We start from the raw sequence: 27,387 nt of genomic DNA on the forward strand, positions 1-27,387 counted from the left end.
GGACTAATCTCAGCGGCGCCACCTTAAAAAAACAGTCTCGCGGGCCTGTCAATCTAGACGAACCAGACAGACCCTGACTCGCGGCCCTGCTGTGAGAAGCGCTACGCGATTGGTCGAGAGCGGTAGTCCCTGTGAGACCTGACCGCCTATTGGCTGCAGCATGTCGAGACACTGACGCGCACGACGTCTCCCCTCTATTGTTATTGTGGCGTGCGCGAGAGGAACAGGCAGGATGCACGAGGAGACAGTGGGGCTGATAAAAGGATAAAACAACTGAGAAACACCAAGCTAGCGCAGTACATCATATGAAAAATAAACACTAGCTCATTACATTACAGCAATTCACAGAAACATCAAACCTGTAAACACAGAGCAATATACAGGTCTGATACAGAGGGGAATAAACACAAATACCAGCTCTGGTCAACACATACAACACGTAGAGCTATCTCAGTACAGCACTTCAGGCAATTGTCGAAAAGCTCAAAGGTCTTTCTGTCCAAGTTCTTCTCTCCACTCCGGCTGATGTGTAAGTAGAAACAATTTATCTCAATCGTTTGTTTCTCGTGCTTTCGCCAGTATTCCAACCAGACCAGACAACCGAGCATATGAGGTGGAAGTCAGTCAAATTAACGTTAGCTTGCTAAATTGTTGCTTACTGTAACCTGCTTTTATCTTCAGCAAACGCTGTCCTGCTGTCTCGGTCTTTCAATGTTACGGTTCATACTGGGCGAAATTGTGTTCTGTATTCTGTTTTCTCGGTTTCATTAGCTCCTGTGTCTTATTTCCCTCTATTCGTTCAACTTTAAGCAGGCAGGCAAATGAACCCATGTAGAAATGAATTATGTGTCATGTATGTATTTATTTACTATGTACGCTGGTTGTTGAACATGTTGAGACGGCGGACTTCGTGACGCATGATGACCAATATGGGGTCAGAGAAGTGAATGTATAGCCAAGAAATTGAAACTATAAAAGAACTAATACCTTAATAAACAAAGGAACTCTTACAGTAGAGGAAGAATCAAAATTGTCAAGTCTGAAAGAAGAAATAGACCAATTATATATTAATATGACAAAATAGCCTTTATACGTTCTAGAGCAAAATGGCTGGAGGAAGGTGAGAGGAATACAAGCTATTTTTTGCATTGGAAAAAAATACATTATAAGAGAAATAATGTGACATCTTTAAAAATAGATAACTATAAATTCCAATCCTCCTGATGCAGGGAATCACGCCATTCTCATTTATATAGTTCCAACTATAACCAGAATGTTAGAAATGTACCAATACTGTAAGAGAATTTACTCCACTGATATCAAATGAATTTAGATTGGATTGTGATAAATCTATCTCAAAATCTGACATATTTGAAGCTGGTAACAAAATGAAAAAAGGAAACTCTCTAGGAATGGATGGTCTTTCCATTGAATTTTATAAGTGTTTTTGGAATATAATTGAAAGTCTGCTTTTCTCTATGTTATAATGAAGAAATGGGTAGGGTATAATAACACAGTTTCCCAAAGCAGACAAAGATCATCTTTTGATAGATAACTGGAGAGCAATAAAACATTACTAAATGTAGACTATAAAATACTCTCACTAATCTTCGCCAGACGTTTAAGAAAAGGCTTAAGTGAAATCTTAAATGAAACTCAAACCGGCCTCATGGCTAATCAACATCCAACTTGTAACATTAGGCTTATTCTTGATCTCATAGATTACTCTGAATATGTAGAATCAGACGCTTAATTTTATGATTTTTTTTAATGCATTCAACACAGTGGAGCATCAGTTCCCTAATTAGGTCACTTCATACCTTTGGCTTTGTTAAAACATTCATCTTCGATGTAGCTACTGATGAAGCGTGTTTCCAAAAACCACTAAAAGATTTCCAGTTCACGGATCAGTCCGTCAAGGTTGCCCCAGTTCTTTCTTATAGTTGCTGAATTGCTTTCAATACATATTTTACATTGCCTTTATTTTCAAGGTTTAAGTATTTTTGAGAAAGAGATCAGAATAACTCAGTTAGCTGATGACACTGTCCTTTTTTTAAAGAACAAACATCAAATTGAGAAAGTAATCAATAAGATACATCCCCTCTCTCTGCCATCAGAATGAAAATTTAATGTATCAAAATGTGAAATCTTAAGTCTATAACACTACACACTTAGTGTATAACACTAAGGAAACTTTAATGTGTGATATACCAGTTTAAAAAAGTATTAAATACCTTGGAATCCATATTTCTAAAAATCTCACTGAACGACAGGAAAATAACTCTAATGTGGCTTCAGAGAGATTTGTCCTTGTTAGGCAGAGTTCTTCTGAGTAAAGCAGATGGTATCTCTAGATTTGTTTACCCTACCCTCTCTCTTTTTATCCAACAGGGTAAAAAAACAACACTTATTAATTAATTTTATTTGGAAAAATAAATGCCATCATTTGAAAAAAGGAGATGTTAGCAGCCTGAGAAGTGAAGGACACATGGAGGTACTGGACTATACCTTCACATTAAAATGGATTAAAGAATATTTGAAAGCTCCAGAATGCTTTTGGCATTTCATACTGCAGAATATTTTTAGAATACAATTGCAACAAAATCACCACAACAGTTGTCTAACTTTCATCAACAGGTTCTTATGGCAGCAAAATGATGCTTTCTCTCCTCACAAAACTATTAGTACATAGAGTACATAACCTGAAAGAATAAATCACTCTATTTGCAGCATTGTATTGACAGGAATATCATTTTTTCTTGCAGACCTACAAAACGATGAAGCTCAAATTTTCAGCTATGTGGAATTTCTCAGATCTGAAATCTTTCCTGTCACTTGCAATGATGAAATGCCACTATGAGAGGCAAGAGTTACAGGAACCTACCATCTTTGTTAACAGATTAAATATTAATGTACGAATAAAAATATAAGAAATTATTTCCACAGAAAAAGGGAAATTATTCCATGGGGGGAAATTTGTGCAGAACTCCCATTTTCCTTATATTCAGTGGGAAACAACATGACTTCTCCCAGATAGATTCGTTATCCCAAACAAATTGAAAGAAAATATGAATTTTGGAAAAAGGAAGAAGAAACAACTAAACATGTATTTTATGAATGTCAATACACATCGGGATTCTGGAAAATTGAGGACTATTTTGACACTTAAACCAATCATTCAATTAGAAGCCAAGGATGTAATACTATACTATAAAAACAAAAAGCAGAAGGTTCAGCGGACTGTCAAGTTATTCATTTTACTGGGGAAACTTCACATCAGTAAAGCCAAATTCTCAAAGTCTCACCCATCGTCTGAACCTTTCAGTAGTAGTAATAAGTATTTTGAGTCTATCCAAATCATAAACAATAAGAAATGTGCTTATACAGTTGATACACTACAAGAATTTTTTGCAGCGCTTTTGTTTGTTTGTTTCTATTATTATCACATTTAGTCTATGTCCTGTTGCTGTGTTGAATATATCGTCCTATTGAGAGTGGAGTCATGCCTGTTATGTTATACCTATTTCATTAGGATGACTACATGTTTTCTGTTTTTGTCTTAATGACACATGTTGCAAGTGACAATTCCTACAGTGATGGGAAAAAAGCGTATAGCTTGAAATGGTTCTGCTTGGGTTGTGTTAGACAGAAAGGTAACAGTCAATTTTGTTTTCCTGAGAATAACACTTCAAGTTTTCAATTGAAGTATGGTGCCCTCTGGGTATCAAATTGATTTTAGAGGTTGGGGTCTGTATGATGAACTGTATGTGTAAGAGGACATGGATGGAGGGTGTGTGTGTGTGTGTGTGTGTGTGTGTGTGTGTGTGTGTGTGTGTGTGTGTGGTGGGGTGGGGGGGCTCTATGAGTTGTAATGCTGTAATAAATGGCCATGTAGCAGGACAACTTGTGGTTTCAGCATAATTTCGCTGTATAGTATGTTTGGTTGTAAATGGAAATTTCATGAATGAAACTCCTCAGAGAGGGCTTAAATGTGTCATTACAGAGAGGTGTGAATGTTACATGTTAAGCTGTAACTTCCAAAGGTGGAAAATAACTAAGTACATTTACTCACAAGTACAAGTATTTCCATTTTATGCTCCACTACATTCATTTGACACCTGTAGGTACCTGTTGGTTATGGGGCTTCAACTAACACTTATTTTTATTATCAATTATTATGCCAATTATTTTGTCAATTAATCATTCAGTCTTTCACAAGTTCAGAGCTCAACTTAATCAAATTGCTTGTTTTGTGAGACCAACGGTCCAAAACACAGAAATTCAGTTCACTAACACAGAAGACTAAGAGAACCAATTATACTCAAGTTTGTCATTTTTGCTTAAAGATGACTGAAAAAACTTAATGAATTATGTAAAAATGGGGTTAATTTTCTGTTGATTGACTAATTGATCAGTCGATAAATTGTTTCACCACTAGAAGATCAGCCTATTAAATTTTATGTGCCAGTTTAGAAAGTAGTTAACACGAGTAGTAAAGTAGTTACAGCAAAATTCTGCTTACATGTTAATGCATATATGATAATACTCCAGTAATATCTGGTATCTAATATGGTATATATATGCGTGGTGTGTGTGTGGTGTGTGGTGTGTGTGGTGTGTGTGTGGTGTGTGTGTGGTGTGGGTGGTGTGCGCTTGGTGCGTGGTTTGCGTGTGGTGCATGGTGCGCATGGTGCGTGGTGTGCGCGTGGTGCGTGGTGTGCGCGTGGTGTGTGTTGTGCGTGTGGTGTGCGTGTGGTGTGTGGTGCGTGGTGGTGTGCGTGGTATCTGAGAATACTGTAATAATAAGATACAACTCTTAAAAGCACCATTCCATATAAAAAGCAGTATTACTTTTGATTCCTAAAGTAGATTTTTTGTGATAATACTCATGCACATTTATTCAAAGGAACAATCCACCAATAAAACTGCCACAAAATTTGGTGTAGTTGTCATGGGGAGTAAAACTCAACCTGTGAAAACAATTGTATTTTGTTGTGTGTATGTCTGAAAGAGCTTTCTAAAGTTTGAGAAAAACCTGAGTGGTCTCCTCAGCTTGGGCTCGTTACCAATTAGGGTTATGTGGATTTTGAAAGGGGACTAAAAGTCAGCGTATCTTGGCCCCTTCAGCTTTGATTTTGGCCATCCTTTTTTTAATCTATGTCTCAAAAATGTAATAAAATTGCTGTAGTTACATTTTGAATGAAAAACTTTTATCTATAATGGAGTATTAATGTGGTATTTACCACATTTACGTTAGTAAAGGATCTGAATATTCTTCAACCATTGATCATCTCTAATAACTGTTGGATTTGCACCCTTAACTGGCTTCCACTAATTCCTGGTCTCCCCGCTCTACTAACAGGGACTGATTCAGAGTTGGGCCATCATGATCCCAGTGAACTTTCTGGTCACTCATTGGCTGACCAACTTAATACCAGGTAAGCAAGACAGCAAACATGTATGACAGAAATACCAAGTGTTTTAGCTCTCAATGACTGTAATACTTTCAAATTACCAAAACTAATAGAAAGGTGGCTAATGTGGAAACTAAATGGAAAGTGGACATTTGAGTTTGACTTTGTTCTGGGTGGGATATAACATGCAGTTGCCTGAAATATACTATCCAGGGGACTGCTGCTCTGGTTTCAAGCCAAGATTACCATGGCTGTCTGGTATAAATGAGTACTGACTTGTTTTTCTGAGGAGTTATAAAGGACAAGTTCACAATTTTTCAAGTGTGCACAACAGTCAGGTGCTCAAATTAACATTGATACAGGTTTTTCTTGTCATAATTATTCCCACTGTTCACACTGACCATTAGAAGATCCCTTCACAATGCACTTACAATGTAAGTGATGGGGGACAAAATCCACCTCATATAAGCTTCACATCAACTTTTAAATGACTGTGTGGACACACTGTGGATTTTGGCCTCCATCACTTCCATTGAAAGCACAATTGAAGGATCTTTTAATATCCAGTATAAACAGGAGGAGTGATTACAGCGAGGAAAACCTCTTTCACTGTTCATATGGACATCTGACTGTTGTTTTAAGACACACTTGAAAAACTGTGAACCTTTTAAAATAAAGGTCCTGTTGTCTGGTTGGATGCTTGGCTTGTTTCTTACCTGTCCCTAATTTCTTTGGACTTGTTTGTGTCTGACTGAATAATAACTAACACACAGGAACACCCCAGATTAAATTTAAAATATCATTCATCTCCGTTTACATCCAGTTCACTGTATAAAAGCATAATCTCAAGGGCTTTGTTTGAGTGCTGGTTTGCTTCATTGTCCAAAGGCAACTGGTGACCTTGTAAGAATGTCAGCAGTGCAGTATGAGCAAGTAAAACACTAATTAATCCAAGCTCACCTTTGAAAACTCACCACTCAACTGCTTCTAATGTGTGATTGTCATGTTTTAGCTTGAGCTTTTAGTGTGTTGTTTTTTATGATCCTTTTAACTTATGTAAAGCGTCCTTGAGTACCCTGAAAAGGGTTCTATAAATAAAATGTATTATTATAATTATTAAGATCTCAACATGGAATAAATCAGCTCCCTGCTTGACTGTATTATCCTCCATGCCAACAGTAGGATTTAAACCAACAGTGTTTTGTTAGCAACCTATATTTCACTATTACTGTCTTTAAAGGATTACTCCACTTTCACCTATTCTTGTAACATTGACAATAACAAAGGTCAAAGATCAAAAGTGATGCAGCAGAATCAGAAATATTGTCTTTTTTTATTCCATGTATTGAACTTTTTTGTCAAAACCTGGCACCTACATTACCCACAATGCAACTTGACTGGCAACAGTTTAGTTGGAGCTCCAGGTGTGTTATGCTAGTAGTGGCTAATGTAGCCTGGGACCACAAGCCTCAAGCAGAGAGGAGGAACAGCCAACAGATGTCTGCTATAACCTCACTTCTTTCTCAAGTGACCTCACTTGTGTCAATTTATCAGATTTCACACAGCTCCGTCTGGAGACACACATATGCAGCAGTACTCCCCAACACCTCAAACATACTTTGATATGTAAAATAGCTGCAGTTCCCTTTTAAGCTCGGATAGGAGCCACAAAGGTTAATTAAACAACAGAATATAAAGGCGGTAATGATAATAAATGTGTATTCCTGCCCATACAGTATCTACATACTCACATACATATACACACACAGATTAATAAGGTTTCATTATCCTATCCCAAAATGACAGCACTTCTGGACATTCACAAAACATATGGATATAAGAAGCAACTGATTTTTGCAAGGTGTAAAATAATACCTATGGATGACTTTAAAACGAAGATGTTTGTACTTGATTCATCTTTATATTTGACACAAAACCTACATTTAGACACATATTTGTGATGAACTCAGTCGTCGGGTGTCATAGACTCCATGGTGTTTGATTGCATAGTTGTAAGCACATACTGTGGAGAAAGATGACCTGGGTAAATTTAAATGACTTTTTAAATTTTGAAAACATCTTAGTCCTTTATCATGTATAATATCTGAATAAATCAATTTGTTTTGCCTCAGAGGGAAGTAAATTGATTTTCTTCCATTCTTAAGGAGGTTAATCCTGAAAATTGGAGTATGTAAATGCCAGTCCTTTCCTACTTCAATATTTTTTTCTGTATGCTTCCAAATGTATCAGTTGACAAGCCAGAAAACATCAGCAAGTGAAAATGTGAAATAATTTCCTTTTCAATCTGTAGCCAAAAGGTGATGAAAGCAGTACTATAGTGTTAAAAATGTGGAAAGTCCACATAAATTTCTCTCATACTGTAATGTAGTTAGTTTTGGTTTGTGATGAATACATGTATAAGGTGAAATGATCGGAATCAAATGGGGGAGATTTGGGGATCCAGACAGTCGTCTATGTACAGATGCCTGGGACACCTACTGGTCCTGGGATGCACAAATGTATGTTGAGAAAATCCTTCTACCAGCAAATGAGATTTACATCCAGAGACGGGTGTTTGTCACTTAGAATCTATTCCTTACACCAGAGTACGATGAAGGGCCAGTATGAGTGGATAATATATGTCCATGTAAGATAACAAGCCCTCCTCTTGTGTCTTGCTTGCAGCAGCATCATGTCGGTGAACCCTCCGAGCAGCAATGACGCCTGCCTCAGTATCGTCCACAGCCTCATGTGTCACCGGCAGGGTGGAGAGAACGAGGGTTTCGCCAAGCGGGCCATCGAGAGCCTGGTGAAGAAGCTGAAGGAAAAGAAAGACGAGCTGGACTCGCTCATCACTGCCATCACCACCAATGGTGTCCATCCCAGCAAGTGTGTCACCATCCAGAGGACACTGGATGGACGGCTGCAGGTCAGTCCTCCTCACAATCTTTGATATCAGTTCCATTCATCTTCATATTTTAGGAATTTAGGAATGATCTGTGGATAATTAGGAATTTCTACAGATGATTTGGACTGTTGTGGTTACAATTGGATTCAAAATTAATTCTATATTCAGGGTTCATATATTCAGAATATTAGAATAGTAATATAAGAACAGTTAATATTACCTAGTAAGGAAAGATATGTTGATGAATATATATTTTATCTCATTAATGTATCCAGTAGATAGCAACATTCTATCAATCTCTCCGTAACCCTTTCACTCCTGACCTGTGGTGCAGTTCAAACGGACTGGTGGGTTTTGTCCGTTTGGTTGGGTTTGTGTAAGCTGGTGTGAAAGCTGCTGCTGTCTCTCTGGTGCAGACGAAACAACCAGACTGAGACTGTCTGATAAGGAAGGTCTCAGTCCACTTCCAAGTGAACCTTGGTGTAGTTTTGTTAGTGCTGTGAAAGCAGAGCAGACCAACATGTAGATGTGTGATTTTAGTATACATTCTTATGTTCTAAAGCTAACACATTATTAAATCCATCCAGTAGGTCACAAGTGTCAAGAGAGCGATCTTTTCACCTGTATTAGTAAATGTATTTGGTGAAACGGTAACACAGATGCGTCAGCAAATGAGTGTGCCGTGTATTTGAGCAGTTATTAAAAAGTCAGTGAAACATAGTGACCTCACACTAACTATCCACCTCTGTAATATCATGCTAGTCAGTCACCAGAATTAGATTTTCCTCCATGGATCAGGATGACATCACCACAACTGTTCAATACATTAGTTACCTGTTGAGCCATGTGACTCCATGTCTACAGCTCTTGATTTGTTTGTAATAAGGCAGTGTGAACTAAAAGGATCTTTTTATTCTCAGTCAGCCTCGTTGTAGATTTGTCCCAGTGGCCAACCATGGTCCTGCAACACAAAACAGCCCTGCAGCCACATCTGAAAAGACACATTCAATGGCGGACACTGTCAAATTATTACCCTTTACATAGAATTTCCAAACCCATCACTACATGATGGTGTAAGATGGTGGATGACGGTCAGGATTTTTTCAGCAGTGGTGCTGTTGTGTATGAGCAGAGCCCACAACGCCAGGACCGATATTAACACACGCTGGCAGTGGAATAACTTTAAACTACTTCTTGTTCCACATAGGTTTATTCATGGAGTCATGTGTGTAATCATTTACTGGAGCTTTTGATACCAGAAGGGCTCTGGAGGTCCAGATAAGTGTCATTGAAATAAATGTCAAAAAATGAAATGTCTCAACACAGTTGGGGGGTTTGGAGGTTCTCCCCTGAGAAAATATAATGCTATTTGACTAAAAACTTTGCATTTTCACATCATTTTGGACCATTATCATTACAATATTTATAAAAGAAAAAACAACACAAGTTGTAGTTTTTCACAGTACACTCAGACATTAGCAAGATGAAAAGTGAAACAAATATGCTGACTGATGAAGTAAGCATTATGTCCTGAAGTAATCCTAATTCACAACAGCATTTCAATTGATTTATATTTTAAATATAACTAAATAAATACATTTTGAGAGCAGCAACAGTAAAGTTTACAACAAAGAACAACAAAAAGAAACAAATGTAAAATGTTAGTAAAATAAATATAATAATGAATATAAATATTTCTGACATCAAAACATTGAGTGAAGTTTTGAAAGAATGAAGAACACTGTCCTCTGTCCTCCTCATTGTGCTGCTGCTGTGATTCACTGCCAGCAGGTACCACTGGTAAGGGGGGGGAGGGCTGCCATCTCAGCCAGCAGCTATATTTACAGGAATCTGACTAGTTTTAATATAAGTGACAAACTAAGCTAAACATTTACAGCAGCTACATACAGACAGCTTTCGTTTTAGCTTGTTCATAACACTGTGCTTGAACATACAGGCTGTTGAGCAACTTGAGTAAAACTTTATCTGTCATTTCATCTGGTTCATTGTCTCCACTGTGGCCTCTCCCCCTGCTGTGGAGGAGCTGAGCCCCACCCTATCACCAATCTTGCATGAGTGACTATTACTTCAATAGTTGTGGAAATGGTTTTAGAATGATCATTTAAACCTTCACACATGCAGTTTAGCATCTTTCACTGTAGCTCATATCTGCTTAGGGTCTGACATCTGACCCCCCCCCCCTCCCTCCCTCCACCCACTGGGAGGGAGGGGTCGTTGATTTTAAACACACAACAAAATCCATTTGTTGTTTTATTCTGCTAACTGTCACCTGATGGAATGCAGCCTTGACAGCTGACAGGATTTACTGTTCCACACTGAGTGTAGTAGAGGTCAGTGAAGCTAGGTGTTTCTAGAATCCTTGTAGGACAGAGAGGAGGTGTTAAAATGAATAACACTCTTTCTAAGCCACTTACAATTAACATCGGGCCTCCCAGAGCTGCTGCCTCTCTCCACTGCTTTATTCCTCGTGCACAAATAATTGTATTACTCGTGATGACTGATGACACAGTTTGGCACATTTACTGTGGATTAATAACAGGTGATAGATAGTGTTTGGGTTTGAAACAAGATCAGATATATCAGCATGTAGGAGGGAGGTGTTCTAATATTGTGAGCTGGTGCAGTGATCATAACCTTCAGCTTAATATTGTAAAGAGATGATTGTAGACTTCAGGAGAGGAGAAGGTGGAGAAACTGCCAGGAAAGCAGTTGAAAATAGACAAGACAATGTTCTAACCTATTTAATATCTGTGAATGTTAATTCTCATCATATTTGCATAAAACAGTAGCCAACAGCTGATGCACCAGTTGGTTTTACCTCCTTGTTCTCCTTTTCTTTTAACTTCTTCCTCATGTCAATAAAGAACACAGTTTCTCCTCTCGCCTCTGATATAAAACATGATCAAAGCTGATAGTGCGTACGCTCACATCCATTATGATACACTTGGGTATTGGACTTATTGACAAATAGACCCAATATGTGGTGGTGAAGTGAGATCCTACCCGACCTGATTAGACTTAGTTGAATTTTTAGTCGTGTCTGGATTCCTCAGGATCAAGTGGACTCATGGAGAACTTTAGTCACCCATTATAACAGTTTCTAAGCAGAAAATCAGTCATCTCACTGCTAGATAATACAGTTCATTGCACATAGTAGGAAATAAACACCTATTACAATAACAGAACTATTGATGTTACCTAAAGAGATAAAAGTGGTATTTATGATACAAAGCAGCGGTTGATCACTTTGAGCTGCACAGACACTCAAGCTTTTGTCAGACTGCAACGTGCCGTCATCTGGCAAAGCACTGCGTCGGCCAATCAAATACATGCAAGCACACAATCCTGGTAGACGATTGTGTAACATGAACGGTGTATTCTGTCTCTTCTGTCTATGTTGCCATTGTTGTGTAAAATCCTGTCTCATAGCATTAAAAACACTGTGCTGTCTGGTGTCTGATAAGACCTCAAAGTTCTGCTTTTTTTCATGTCTCATGGTACATGAAACCACACAAAGCACTTTTCACACTGGGCAGTTTATGCTTCATAGCGCCTTCAAATGCATTTAAACACAGACACATTTTCCCCAAATACTGTAAATCTGCAGTATTGTAAACTATAAGCTTATTACTATCACTAGCCCACAGGTGATTTATGTTGGGGGTGGGTTGGGAGGGGGATGTGAATGTGACATTGTCTTGTGGACTACAAGACAACATAGAAAAAAGGCATATAACTACTGTTGTAATGGACCAGAATCAGTTGATAGTATAATAAAGTGACTGTACATACAGTATATGAACTCAAAAGTGACTCTTGATAGACTTATGTGACGAGCTGAGATGAAGGAGCTCAGCAGTGTGTTTGCTCGTCCTCATGTCCTCTATTCTATATTCAGAAAAATTAGAGCTCATTAGCACATGTTAAGCCAACAGTAAGAACATCTGTCGTCTAATATTGCAACAGCACATCATCACAGAGAGCTCCGTGAACTCATGAAGAGCATCTCATTTTTTTGAAATACACATTTTATTTTCTACTGGCCCACATGGCCCGGTGCAGTCTCTCTATGCCACACATTTCTTCCACAGGAAAACCAACTCCAGTCTGTATTTAAGTAGAAAGTGGAGTGGCCATTTTCAGCAGTTTAAGTGTCGAGGCCAAAAAAAATTCAAAACAACAGTTGCAAAGAAACATAGTGAAGCGTCTGCTCTGCTCTTCTTCTGGCCTGCGCTGGTTATGACAGTCTGTGGAAGTGTTATATTTAAATGTTGATTTGCCCTGGGCAAACATTTTATCATTCAGACAGCAAGCAGACTGTAGACATCTGTGAGATTACAAATATATATATCCAAAGATACAAGCCAGTGCTGAATAACAGGCTATCCCCCTAAGGTTTGCATAGGAAACGCTGTATGACTGAATCACAAGAGTGACATCCACAATGCTGAGAACACAAATGGAACCAGAATGAAGTAGCTGTAAAAAAGAGTGACAGTCCTTGGAATAGATTCATTGGCCGGTACAGAGTGTGTTGGAACTGTGTTGTGACAATGCTGTGCTCTCTCTCCTCAGGTGGCAGGAAGGAAAGGTTTTCCTCATGTGATTTATGCACGGCTGTGGCGCTGGCCCGACCTCCACAAAAATGAACTCAAGCATGTCAAGTTCTGCCAGTACGCCTTTGACCTGAAGTATGACAACGTGTGCGTCAACCCCTACCATTATGAGAGGGTGGTGTCACCGGGCATCAGTAGGTTCATAGCTTTTCATATTTCAAAAAAAAAGCAGCTCTCATCAAGACTTCACAGGTTTCACTGTCTCTGTGCTAAAAGTTTTTATCACTGACTGATATTAGTAAGCATAAACGTTATATATGTCATCCTGCTGAAGTGAGCTGATTGATGCTTCAATTTCTGTATGATGTCTTTAAGTTTTCATGTTTTCCTTTCTGGTTCTCTCTGTCTTCTCTGGCAGTTGGTCTCAGCCTCCAAAATACAGGTGAGTTCCATCCTACAGCAGCACGTCATGATTGAAATGTACTCATGCGATCACACTGTCAGACATGTTGACCTCCCTGTGCAAAAGACAGACCAAGAATTTCATTTCATTTCAAGTCAAGCGTTTCAATGCAGTCATACATACACAAGGTTAAGACACAATAAAGCACCGTGGCTTATAAGTTTGTGTATATATATTAGTTTAAACTGGCTAGTCAACCTGAGGCAGCATAGAGGTGATGTTGAAAAAGCTGCTGAGAATTGAGAATGAGGTGGGCCATACTCAAAGCAGGGTGAGTTAAAGCTAAAGCCTCTTTCAGACACGCACCTTGTTAAATAAATGTGATGGTAAGTTTGCTCGTCGGTCTTATGTGTGAATAAGAAATTCTTCTCATGTCAGATAAAAGAAGCTTTTCTGTGCGCCTGTGGTGCGGGTTAAATAGACTTTAAAAAGTACAGCATGTAGGCAAGCAGGAATTAAATGACAACTTAATGCCTTTCTATGCTTATGTGAGATGTGAGAAGAGGTTGTGAGAATTCCTTCCTCTCATGATGGACATGAATTAAGGCTTCAAGTGCAAAATGAAATCCATCAGTAATGCAGAAATCACTGTTTTCTGATGTCACTATTTTCCAACTCAGCACTGTTCTCCAGCACTGACAGTCTATAGGCCAGTTGATTGATATAAGTGGTCCTGTCATAAGGAACAGATACCTATATCTGAATGACAGAGATGATAGATGAGCAGTGTTACAAACTCACCAGGAAACTCTTAATAGACCACTTTCCTTCCTTCAGTTGCAGCTCATACTTTTCTCAATCACAAGGTGTATGAGACAAAGCACAGCCTCAGGTACTCTGTCCTAACCACAGGGGGGAAAGTGTGTGGTCACAGTGTTTAGATTCAAGAACACAGCAATGCATTTCACAGCAGTGTGTCCCGGAGGGGATTCCAGTCTGTGTAGTTTGGTGGTCACTAGTCTGATTGAAATACTTCTCTCTCACTTCCCACTAACAACAGTTATGTCACTTACATTTGTGCAGCAAGCTTTATCATTAATTTGATAGCTCTCTAACCTTGTAGAAATAAAAAATCAGTTGGAATCTAAATAGTTTTGACAGTCAGTGTACACTTGATGAAAATGCTTTCATGGTAGAATAGGTTCTGCCTTCTGCTCAATAGCCTACTTTCAAATGTTTCTTAACTTATTAAAATGAAAAGTAATCATCAGAAATACATCCATGTGATACTGTAAAGTCTCTAGTGTCACAGCAGTAACCTGGCTGCACAGCTATGTTAATAAGGTCTTTACATGGCTATAAATAACCAATAATGGCCTTTTCATTAGACTGTTGGAGTGTTAATTACCTGAGCACTAGTGATATTCAGGACCTGGCTGATTGTTTTCAACCTGGCCTTTAGATGCAATACCCTGCAGTGGTCCTTCACCCACCCTAACCTCCCCCTGCTCCCTACAGCACCACCAGGCGGGCTGATCAAAGAGGAATACATCCATGACTGTATACAGATGGACCTCCCACCTGGCATGCCTCTGTCTGACCACCAAGTGGCCCTGAAGCTGCCTCCTCCAGACCACTACGGCCAGCCCCTGCCTCCCCCACAGATGTCCTCCGAGCCCCACGGACCCCCACCTGTCACCAGATACACTAACCTGCCTGTCTCACCCAAAGGTCTGTATTCATTATTAGATGTTTTTATCACTGTGGCTGGCTTTTTAGTAATGATTATTACATGAATGTTCATTGTTTGAAGTTTGAATAATGTTACAATGGATCAAAGGACTGTGTGTAATCTGATGTGTTCAGATCCTCTGCATGTACAGGGGCACAGTACTGAGTGTAGGTCACACATGTTGTAGTAGCACTCAGAGCCCAACACATAATGACTGTAGTTAAATAGAGGAAAACAGAGGAAAATATGCCTGAAGCATAAAAATACATTTTGGTTGTTTTCTGTGCGTGAAGCGTGAGCTGAAACATAGCCTGTGTGGACAGCTGTATTAATTGAAGTAGAAGTGTGTCTGTTCCATCAGACATGCATGAGACGGACAACTGGAAAAATGTTTCAGGCTAACACAAACATGAAAGCTAATGTTGTCTTTGATGGAAGTTTAAACAGGCAGCTGTTCACCAGCGTGTTCATCATACCACCATTAGAAGTTTACAGCTTCTTCTGCTGCCCCCAGGTGGCAAAGAATCAATGCAGCTTTAAAAATGATCATTTAATTGGATCGTGGCAGAAAATGCATTCCATGTACGGGTATGAGTTCAGAAATATTCAGAAACATGGTACAGTATTGGCAAAGTATTAGGAATGAGTAGTTTTTTTGCTTGTTGGACTAATGGATTTGTTTGTTTGTTTGAATCTGGGCTTTCAAACACCTCTACCTCAGAGCAGACATTTCTCAGTACAAATACTGTGTATAAGTCAGGCCTGACGTGTTCCTCGGTTCATCTCTTGCAGTGTCCGGCTCTGGCTCCATGCTACCACTGCAGGGCGGTCACGGTGACAGCCGTCTCCAAACTGCGTCTCCACAGGCTCAAGTCATGACTCCAGCACCACGTCCCCCAACCCCAACTCAAACCCCTCCTCAGCAACAGGGTTCCCAACAACCCCCGCAACCCCCACACCCACAACAACCCTCCCTACCTCCTCCTCACACCCATGGACAGAACGGGTACAGCAGCAATAAACACTCTCAGAGTCAGGCTGCCTTCCACAGTGAGTTCACACACACACAGTACATGCCTACACACCTGTCACATGTACTTGTACATGGATATTTAACAATAAGAAATATATTAACATTCACCCTGTTGTAAGTGCTATTACCTGTGCAGGTTAGGTATTGGGTGTAAATTTAGTTTTGACCTTTTTATAACTGCAATAAAGCAAAACATTTTAAAGGAAACATTCTACAGTCTCTGGGAAGCTCCTTCTCCTCTAGTGCCACCATGAGGTCAGCATTTGGTTGTCAGTGAAATGTCTCGACAACTAGCGGATGGATTGCCATGAAATTTGATACAGACATTCATGTTCCCCTCTGGATGAATTGTTATCATTGTTGTGACTTTTCATCAGGTCAACATTTTAAAATTTTTAAATACGCTGGTTTATGTTCCCATCAGCCTCAGCTGAACTTTGTGTTTGTGCTAATTAACACATTTTAGCATGCTAATACAGAAAACTAAGATGGTGAACATGCTAAACATTATGCCTGCAAAACATCAGCATGTTAGCATTGTCCCTGTGAGCATGGTAGCATGCTGACATTAGCATTTAGCTCAAAGCACCGTTGTGCAAAAGTACAGCCTCACAGAGCTGATAGCATGGCTGTAGACTTTCAGACCTGAACCAGTGAATCAAATCATATAAACAAGTATATGGTATCATAAATACCTACAAAATATGATTATAGAGCATGCAAATCAGAAATATGACACAGTCTCTGGTAGGAAAGCTGCTCAACATGGTCTTGGTTACCATTCAAGTCATGGGTTCATGTGTTTTGATTTAACTAGAGGCGACTGCATCTTATAGCCAATGTTTAGGTTCAGCACTGTAAATTACTGCATAATCAATGTAATCATTAACTTTCAATTTCATTCTGAATCTTTGCTCATATAAAGTTTTCCTCTAGAAAGTGTCTAGATCTCTGTGAGAAGAAATGTTTCTTTATGTTTATAAAATGAATATGTTATAAAGTGTGTATATTTACATGGAATTGGGGTGTAATCTTTTGTAATGCTCCTGAAATTCTTCATTTCAGGAGCATTATCTAGAAATCAGTACATAACTACAGTTAGAGTTATGGCTGGGTGATTAATCCAATTTTATTTTCAATTACAATTTTGACTTCCAATGATTATGAAAACAAGATAATTGAGATAAAAAGATAATTGTGCTGCATTCCATTTTGCAATGACACTCTGGTTTTGTCTTGTGTTATAAATCCAGCGCATCATGTGTTGGAGCAGCCAGACAGCACGATGAGAGACAGATGTGTCTGAATTCAACAGTCAAATGTTCAGTGATGGAAACTTGACTTATTTAGACATCTACAGGCTACTTTGTTTTAGTTTCAGTCAGACTCGGGATGCTATTATTTTAGATACAAGGATGCTTCACTGCGCGTAATGATCTCTGCTTTCATCCAGCTGCTTTGGCGCCGTGCTTTCTCCGTCTGCAGTCTGTTATTGTGCACATGCTTACTTTAGAAACCTGGTTACACGTACACATGGCAGAGAAATCAGTGTTCTCCAGGGAGTAAAAATCTACCTGTGTGGAAACCAGGTTTACTCTGATTCAATACTCCCATTACAGAAAGCAGCTTTCTGGTTGACATGACTTTCTGGAGAAAACCAACTGTAAACAAGTGCATGTAAACACACTGCATGATAATACAAGTCAAAGTACCATGATGAATGATCATTTTAGTATTGATCACTCTCCACTCAACAAGCATCTTAACAATCCCTACAATAGTATAATTATAATAAGTAATATACTGAGTGATTATTGTACTGTATTTTAACACCTAACATGAGTCATCTTTTACTTTCCTGTAATTCAGCAGTTTGGACAGGCAGCAGCACAGCCTCCTATGCTCCAATAGGACCCCTGCAGAATGGGCGTGGTCACCAACAACCTCCCCTCCATCATCCAAACCACCACTGTAAGATTCTTCAAAACCTGTGTTTTTTGTTTGTTTTTATATGAAGGTATTAGTGCAAAAATTATGTCAGAGTGAAATAGCTTTTATAGATCTTAATGCCTGTGGTATGCTTATAAAACTTGCATGCACACTCCTCCACCACCCACAAATTGTCAAATCAGTTAAAAAAAGAAAAATTCAGTGCGGCATACAGCTCTACAATAGTGCTGAGTGTTTGTTTTTTGTTTGTTTGTTTTTCTGCTTCAGACTAATCTACTCCTACATCTGCTTTTCAGGGTCTCAGCATCACGGTTCAACCTCTTTCCCTCCTTCTGTGTCCAATCATCCAGGTAAGAGACAGTTTATCTTGATTGTATTGTGTCAGATTGAGACATTAACCTCTTAAACTCAACAAGGATGTCGTGTCCTTGGCCGACATTACTGTCTCTCAGAGGCTGTGGCTGGCTCAGTTTTAAAGCAAGCTACTGGTATCATATGAAACTAGATGACCTAAGCCATCCACTGGTACCAAACCACAGCATACATTTTTCCTATGGTGTTCCTCAAGGTCTTGGTATCTTAAAGCTGGAGTGCGGGGGTTTTTGTCTCCCCCTTCTGGCAGTGAGAGTAAAGCTAATCACAGCTGAGCAGCACACTCTCATACACACCCCAAATGACAGGCACACAGGGAGGGCCGGTAAAAACAGATGTATTTTTCTGAAAATTGTATTTTTCTGACAGCCCAGCAGAATTAGTCCCAGTATGCCAGCACACCACTGGCTGTAAACTACTGTTGCAGCTGTAAAATGGTAGATAAATTGTTTTGAGCTTTGAGAAATTGAAGTGTTTTACAACCTTTGAGTGCTTTGACTGAATTTCTTGAATGCATTTTCTTATTTCATACAAATAAAATAGACGCACACGACAAACACCTACTCAAGTGAACTGAAAACTCCAAATCTCCAAGGTGTCTTCACAGATGTTCACCATAAACAATAAAAGTGATATTTCAGATATTGGTAACGGCCAGTCTGTCACACACTGTCTGCTCTGTTGTCATTGCAGGACCAGAGTTTTGGTGCTCTATCTCCTACTTTGAAATGGACGTTCAGGTGGGTGAGATGTTTAAGGTGCCCTCCAGCTGTCCTGTAGTGACTGTGGATGGTTACGTCGACCCGTCAGGAGGCGACCGCTTCTGCCTCGGCCAGCTGAGTAACGTCCATCGCACAGATGCCAGTGAGAGAGCCAGGTGTGTGTGGTGAAATCAAACATTCTGTTACTCCATCTCATAAACGCATTTAACATCACACCTCATCACCAAACACATGTTTATCATGTTTATTAATAGGGCAAAAGCAACAACCTTTATGAATCTTACAGTTTGAGATGAGACTGTGTCAGTACGACAGATAAAAGGTCTCAGTATGCTTTAAACAAATGACATGTTGTCCTGTGACATACGTATTTCTAGCTGTTAGGAACAGCACAGTGTAAAGCCTGCTGTCACACATCAAAAAAGAGAACTTGAGAGAAGTTCAAAGGCGCCTACTGTCACACAACCCTGTCCAATCACTGTGTAAAGTGGATGGAATAGTTCATTTCACAGGCATCAGAGAGCTGTTGAGGACTTTCCAACAAGCACTTAGCTTGAAGCATGCTGAGACCTTTAGGGGCCTTAGTGCCCTTACAGGAATAAAGTTATAATTTTCCCACAGTAAAAGCATCATATTACAGGAGTGAAGTTTTAATGGATTCTTTCTCCCCTTGTTTCCTGTCTGTCACTTCACTGTCAACTGCACAATAAAGGCAAAAATGCCCCCAAAAAAAATCTTTTAGAAAAGGAGTGAAAGTCAGCGGGCTTTATAACTTACAATAATATGAAATGCAGCTAGACTCATCACACATGGCAGCAGTACAGTATTGTGTGCGTAGTGTGAACAGGATCCTCTGGTATCTGGCTCACAGCGCTCTGTCTGACAGACCCTGTGGTTGAGTGTCATTCATCACACTGAGCAGAAGGGCAGGAGGTGGCACAGCTGAGACACACACAACAGAGCTCTATGCTGCTCTTAAGATAATGACATTCAATACAAATAGTAACAGTCAGGATATACATGTAATCCAATCTGCCCAACTGAATCCTAATATATATACATACATATATCTTTTCTTTTCCCCATAATATTGAGACTTTTCCTCTTTATTTTTTATAATATTATGCATTTTAATAATTACAGCCTTATTGTCATAACTTTACCTTTTTCTCTAATTATACACCTGTATTCCTAAAACGTCTGATTTTTTTGACAGTGGCTCTAATAATTAACCTGATGCACCAGATGGTTTGTTACAACAAGAGAGAAGCTGTCCTGGAAACTGTGAAAAGGGCAGGCACTTTCAAAAAAAATACTTGGCAGATGATTGGATGAACCATCTGTCTGTCAGCGTTTATCACCGTCATACCTTGCAAGGCAGCTAGATTCTCACTATCACATATAACTTGAAGCCCAACGAGATGGATTCTGCCAAGATCTCATGATGTAGTGATCTTGTGTATCCAGCTGACTGGCAAGGTAACCTAATAATGTCAGAGCAGTGTTGTCTCAGCTCTTTTTGTACTGATGTTTTTCTGTGTGTTCCAGGTTACACATAGGTAAAGGGGTGCAGCTGGAGTGTCGTGGAGAGGGCGATGTGTGGATGCGTTGTATGAGCGACCACGCTGTGTTTGTACAGAGCTACTACCTCGACAGGGAGGCAGGCCGAGCACCAGGTGATGCTGTGCACAAGATCTACCCTGGAGCCTACATCAAGGTCTGAATCCAGCTCCCACGCATTCATCACATTTTCAGACTCATATATGTTCTCTGTTTTCAAACTGTTGTGTTTATTTAAGAACAGCAGTAGCCAGCATTGGGCTCATGATACACTTCCTTGAATGTAGCCATTATTAGATGCAAATAGGTAGCTGAATGCATCGTATTGTAAAGTTGTTATTGAATAATGAATGGTACTGTGCGTCGTCAGGCTGTTGAAGTGTAAGCTGCTCGTGTCTTGGTTAGGTGTTTGACCTGCGGCAGTGCCACAGACAGATGCAGCAGCAGGCAGCCACAGCTCAGGCTGCAGCTGCTGCACAGGCAGCTGCTGTGGCAGGAAATATTCCCGGTCCAGGCAGCGTCGGAGGCATCGCACCTGCAGTCAGTAAGTAATGTTGACACTTTGTACATTTGACATTTACAATACATGATGGAAGCCAATTTGAAATGCAAAATGCACTGTGCTGAAGCATATGTATATGTAGTCTTTATTTTAAGTTTGCATTATACTTTTTGGGATTTCTATGTTATATGTACTATGTACTGCTGCTATGGTGTAGAAGATTGGTTACTGGTTAAATAATGATAATATACTTTAACCAGGTGATGGCTCATGATTTCTCCCTTTTCTTTCTGTGTGCATCAAAAACAAACATCTAAATATAGTGACTACATTATAAAAGTTGAGAATAAATACATACGGAGGTTAATTGTGTGGGTGTGTGTGTGTGTGTGAAAGTTGCTGTTTGTAAACCACATGAGCATACGTGTGAATTCATCACATATGAAATGTCTACATGTAACTAAATGCTGCTCCACATGTAATAAACATGTGAAATGTGTTTTACATGTTAGAAATGTACATGTGTTATTAAATGAGGGGTTACCTGGTCAGCCATGTCCACTTGTTACTGTAGGAATGATCAATTATCAATCAATCATTCATTAAGAATCAGTCAGTGACAGAATGAACTTTTCTGTGTGATTTGATGGGGAATGACTGTGACGGAGCGCCCTGTTAGCTGAACGGTTACTGTGCATGCCACACAACCACGACGTCGTGAATCCAGCCAGGGACCTTTGTTGCATGTCATACTCACCTCTCTCCCCTTGTTTCCTGTCTGCCTCCTCACTATCCCCTGTCCAACAAAGGCAAAACTGCCAAAAAGAAAAGGAGGACCATCAGATAGTGTATGTCTGATTTCAGTCTCTTGTTCACCGGCAGGTCTGTCTGCAGCAGCAGGGATCGGTGTGGACGACCTGAGGCGACTGTGTATCCTGCGGCTCAGCTTCGTGAAGGGCTGGGGGCCTGACTACCCCCGGCAGAGCATCAAACACACCCCCTGCTGGGTGGAGGTCCACCTGCACCGCGCTCTACAGCTTCTGGATGAGGTGTTGCACACTATGCCATTGGCAGATCCAGGGCCTGCTAACTGAGGACGAAGACCATATTCAAATTCCAATCTGGATTCTATGAATGTGCGCACACAGACACACACACGTTTGAATATTTTTGCTTCAGGCCAAATATGCTATCTAATTGATACACAAGGAAAACCAATCAAAAACACACAGAAAACATAAACGACCAACAACACATTATGCTTGTAACAATCAATGTACACACATCACTCATGCTGTCACAGACACACACATGCACACGCACACTCTAACCAAAACGTCTGTGGCCAGACAGACATAAAACTGCTGATGTCTTTGGGATTTTTCTAATGCTTTACTCTCTACAATCTCAACTCTCAACACACGGGAGTTGGATCTCTGAAGGTAAAGATTTTGACTTTGTGTTCTGACCAATTTGTCTCTGTCCTAAAGACATTTGTATGCACTGTAGAAATCCAGGGATGTTTCAGAAATCCAGTTCCCCTATATGCACTTTGGATTTCTTCTAATTGTAGAAGCATTGTGCACATTCATTAACGGAATACACACAGACATGTAAAAACCATGCATGATTTGGCTGCACAGGCAGCTGAACATCCAGGAGTCAAAAACACTCTAGATAACTAACTGCATACCTCTGGAACATGCTGTCAGTAAATCCACACTGAAGACAAACAGCCTGACAGTTCTCTTTATGTCTTATGAACAACAGAACTGATGTATAAATATGGATTAGGGATCCAGTGTTATGTCATCTCTGTGCTCGTACTGTGCTCTTCACTGTCTGTTGATCTAAACTCCAACTGTTAGCATCAATAACTGGTTAGCTCTCTTATTACGCTCAGCTCAAGTTATATTATTTTTATACCAAAAGACTAAAACACCAAAAACATTTAGCTTTAAAGTAGTGTTGTCGTTCTTTGTAATGAAACAGTGCTACCCTGTATGTAACCAAATGGTTGGTGCAAATCACCAAAGCCAGAATACCTCATAACTACAGTGCATAACTAGTTTTCCGCCTAAACCGCACACACTCTCTTCATCGCTGACAGGCTGAAGTCAAGTTAGGAGGAGTCACTAAAACTAATAGAAAGTGCTAATAATAAATCCCTCTGATAGGATCCTGACTGCAACGCTCTATTTACTAGGTTTTATATTTATTTCAGTTTATTACTGGCAGTACTGGATACATTAACTGATATTTGTTACTTTGGAATATTAGTTACACTTTACAGTTTTACAGCTTAATTGACTTGTGAAAGACGGTTACAGTAACTTCTAATGGTTGTAGAGTAAAAACAGCCACCAGCCACTCCAGAGACAGAAGCCTGAGTGCTTATATGGTCAGACCAAACATTCAGCTCCAACCTGTGCATGTGACACCAGTGCCTTTCTGTTCTCCTGGTCTGACCTGTTCTGTTAGGAGATCATCTGGTGGTATCGTGTGCCTGTTCCTAGCAGTTTATTTGAACTCTGGGTTGTTTCTGCCGCTAGGTCCATGTGTTTTGCCATGAGAGAACAACGCCCTGCTCTTTAATCATGGCTGAACTTATCCAGGCTAAACAGATCCTATGAATTCTCATTTAACTGAAGTTATCTTGAAATAAAGGCAACGTGAGTAGAGAGTTGAAACCATCATCAGTATTCATCTGATTGGCTGAGTACTGATCATGAGGCAGGTATGTTGGGAAGCCTCCCAGCATGCACTGGGGCAACAGATTCATGGACATAAGTGTAATTTTGTGTGTTTTTGCGTTATTGTTACCAGTACTATTTTGTCCTACATTATGCTCCATAATGTTTCCAGTGTCCACACTACACGTTTGATATGCAATCAGTTATTTGTGTGTTCAGACAGATTTGCTTCAGGTTAAGGTACATTGATAAAGCCCTGCAATATGCGCAAGTATTTCACTCAAGTTGAATCATTTTCAACTGGTGTGGATACATATTTGCATCAGTTCAGGTCACCTGGGGTGTCTCTGTCTGAACCATGAGTTAGGCTGGTTATACCGTGAGTGATGTTTTTCTCCAGATTAAGAAGTAATTATTACATAGCTGAATTTCACTGGACTGTGTTTGATATACTGTCTCACTTAAATCATTTACCTCTAGTTGATAAACGTATTGACTCTGGCACTCATGTCCTCTTGCATACATTATTATTATTATTATTATTCTGTACGTTTCTTAGCTCGTCTGTAACTCAAACCATTCAACTGACATGTACCGTTCTTATATCAAACTGTGCGGAATTATGTGTAGATTTATACAAATTCATTGCATAAATTTGCATACTTGATGACTTAATGCATTTGATTTAATGCATTTTTTTGACCTATCTCCTACAATTCTCGACAAAGACATTCCATATGTCAACCCGTGCAGAATTCATTGTAGATTTATGCCATGACTTTTATTATTGATACTACTTATACTTTTTGATTTATTAACGTTTAAATAAAAATACAGACTTCCATTGTATTTATGTCAGCCACTGCGTACAGTAGAAACTCCAGTCAAATTTTAAAATGCTCTGTATGACATGCTGATCAAACATGCACACTTTCATAATGATGACTTGTATAGAGTTCTAAAATACATGACAGTCAATGAAGCCCTTATATACACTGGGAGTGGACTGGGCTTCATTATGAAGCCCTTACATATAATGCAGTGGAAACTCCATTCAAATTTACAACTTCATTCAATCTCTATATATCACCACTTTATTAACTCATGATTACAACACTTAACACATAATTTGACATAACGTACGTCAAGCTAATGAGCTGTTTTCACTTCCAGTGTGCTAATTAGAGGTATCATTTACAGTTTCCAAATATTTACTTAAACATGCAAATGAAGTGTGATGGAAAACATAATTCTAGCAATTCTATTTAGAGTTTATGGGATGGATAACAGACAAATAGCTGCATTCACATGTAAATATAAGTCACCCAAATGTTAAACTACATTGACCACTTGAAATGCATATAAGACCAATCTACTGCAAAACCCATCAATGATAAATCAAACTGATCAGCTTGTCAGCTGACAGCAATCACACCTTTTCTTCAGGAAATGCTCCTTCTCTAGTTCCAATTTAAAACCATTTGTTTCAATCCAGGTAAAAACAGTCCGTCCTTGTGATGCAAGTATAGTTCATAGATTTTACTGTTCAAATGATAATACCCCATCATAAAGTCATAGTGAAATGTCAGCTTTTCTGTTTCCAACAGTCAGAAAGTTTGAATTTAGTTAACTTTTAACAGCTAACAGTCTTTTTTAAGGGTATCTATTTTATGTTGTTGTATATTTTGTGTTGTGCAAAAGTAACAAACACAGTTGAACAAGACTAAAGGTTGACAGTGAACGGCAAACATCAACGTCATTTTCAGACACAAATGACTCCTTTTCTTACAGGCCTAATGAGAACATGTTGAAATAGTAATGATCATCTCAGATGAGAACAAATGTTCACAATATAGAATAACCCATAACTATAATTGATAAAATATATAACAAAATAAAATCAGTGCACTTCAAAAAAGAACCAATTAAACTAGTTTCAGAAGAGTTTCTTTGCATTGTCAGAATATGTTAGAGGTTGTTGCTCATCTTTAAATGTCCTTCTGTAGCCTTAGTGCCAGCCGCTCAGCACTCAGCCAATCATATGACTGCTTCTCTCTCTCTCTACACATGTGGTCTTTATTCCAAATACGAGAACACTATAATCCAATATTAGGTTATGTGGTTGAGAATGAACTTGACCTAGATTAGTTAAACCATCCAGACATTCCATCAATTTCTAATGCAGTTTCTTGTTTGACTCACCGCCCCTTCTTTGAAGGCAAGTTTTCACAAGATGCATGAAGAAATATCATATTTGAGCTGCTGTTTCATTGTTCCCACTCACATTCAAGAATAATTAAGTATAGCTTTGGATTTTTGAAGTCTATTTTAAAGCAAAACTCAGCTGCCACATACTGTAGATATTTAAAGAGTTATCCCTCCTGCCCCTACTGGCTATGATCCTGTTGTAGAGTGACTCCAATGGAAGAGGTGGAGGACAAATCCTCGCCTTCGTTCTGTGTAAAAATGCATTCCAAGCTGAGATTTCAGCAGTCAGACTTAGTCAAATCAAAAGTGGTAAATATCTTCCAAAGTCTGTCTTTTTAGAAAAAAATACCCTCTTTGTGTCTCCACTGACAGTGTTTCTGGGATGTAACGCTGCTGCAGAGGAATATTTTCTAGTAGATGAATGTAGGTTTGTTGCCAGAGCAAAACATGAGCAATAAACCCTACATGTGATGAAAACACCCACTTGATTTGTCTAACTCACGGTGCTGCCCCACTGTACGCGAACTGACCATGGGAAGTGAGTAATTCACTGCACAAAGCATGCTGGGATACCTGGCAACACGCAACAAGCTGGCGGGACAAATTCAAAAATTCAAACGGTGCTCACATCAAGACAAGCCAATCAAGCTGCAGCACCAGCGACTTTCTGAACAGCCATGTGTACCAGCTGTGCGACTGGCGGGGCAGGACGGACGCCAGTTTATATGAATTGGTGGCGTACAGTGAGGCAGCACCGTCAGACTGCTGCAGCCTCCTATTCTCCTCAGCTGAGCTTAGAATGTATTTTGCACAGGAGGACTGAGAAGGAATCACTTCAGTCACCCATAACTCTTTCATCATATGCATATTGTATAAAGACTTAAAAATACAAACCTATCCTTTACTGCCATAGGCCAGCACACTGCACAGCCTGGATGTATATATTACTGTATACATGTATAGTCCTTTAGGTCACCAGTGATTGATAATGATACACCAGAGTTCTAATAAACTGCTCCAAGCAGGCGTGCTGTCAACTTGGTCTTAGATACTAAGATGAGTCTGGCAGTGTTCTGGCATACACCAGATGTGACTAAATAAATGGTACAGTATAATCAATGTCACAAGCTCAAATCTTTGGACAAATCAGAACTGTGCTATACTGGGTATATTGTTCTTGATCCAGATCAAAATGTGAATAAATGTACCAATGAGTTTTATTGTAGAGGTGAGGTTTGTGAGGCAAGAGGTGGAGTTTCATTCTGTCAGGAAACTGTGGAATCTGAGAAACATTAGTCATCGGATTCAGCTGC

The 27,387-nt window shown here is 39.4% G+C and overlaps 1 protein-coding gene across 4 annotated transcripts; it reads left to right on the forward strand.

Annotated features, from left to right (window-relative positions):
• The first annotated feature begins 75 nt into the window (after window positions 1–75).
• Window positions 76–27,290, forward strand: smad10a (SMAD family member 10a). Of its 4 annotated transcripts, none has more exons than XM_044334955.1 (13): window positions 76–529; window positions 5,363–5,438; window positions 8,100–8,343; window positions 12,919–13,093; window positions 13,318–13,341; window positions 14,821–15,033; window positions 15,827–16,084; window positions 17,937–18,038; window positions 18,314–18,367; window positions 19,083–19,266; window positions 20,660–20,828; window positions 21,077–21,215; window positions 22,056–27,290. In XM_044334955.1, the coding sequence occupies exons 1-13, from the start codon at window positions 526–528 to the stop codon at window positions 22,265–22,267; spliced, it is 1,854 nt and encodes a 617-aa protein (XP_044190890.1). In that variant the 5' UTR covers window positions 76–525; the 3' UTR covers window positions 22,268–27,290. The 4 variants fall into 4 exon arrangements, with proteins under 4 accessions (XP_044190890.1, XP_044190892.1, XP_044190891.1 ...); XM_044334957.1 differs by having other exon boundaries at window positions 17,940–18,038; XM_044334956.1 differs by having other exon boundaries at window positions 8,103–8,343.
• The last annotated feature ends 97 nt before the right edge of the window (window positions 27,291–27,387 follow it).

The sequence above is a fragment of the Thunnus albacares genome, chromosome 19, assembly GCF_914725855.1.
Source record: "Thunnus albacares chromosome 19, fThuAlb1.1, whole genome shotgun sequence".
In the NCBI taxonomy this organism is placed as follows: domain Eukaryota; kingdom Metazoa; phylum Chordata; class Actinopteri; order Scombriformes; family Scombridae; genus Thunnus; species Thunnus albacares.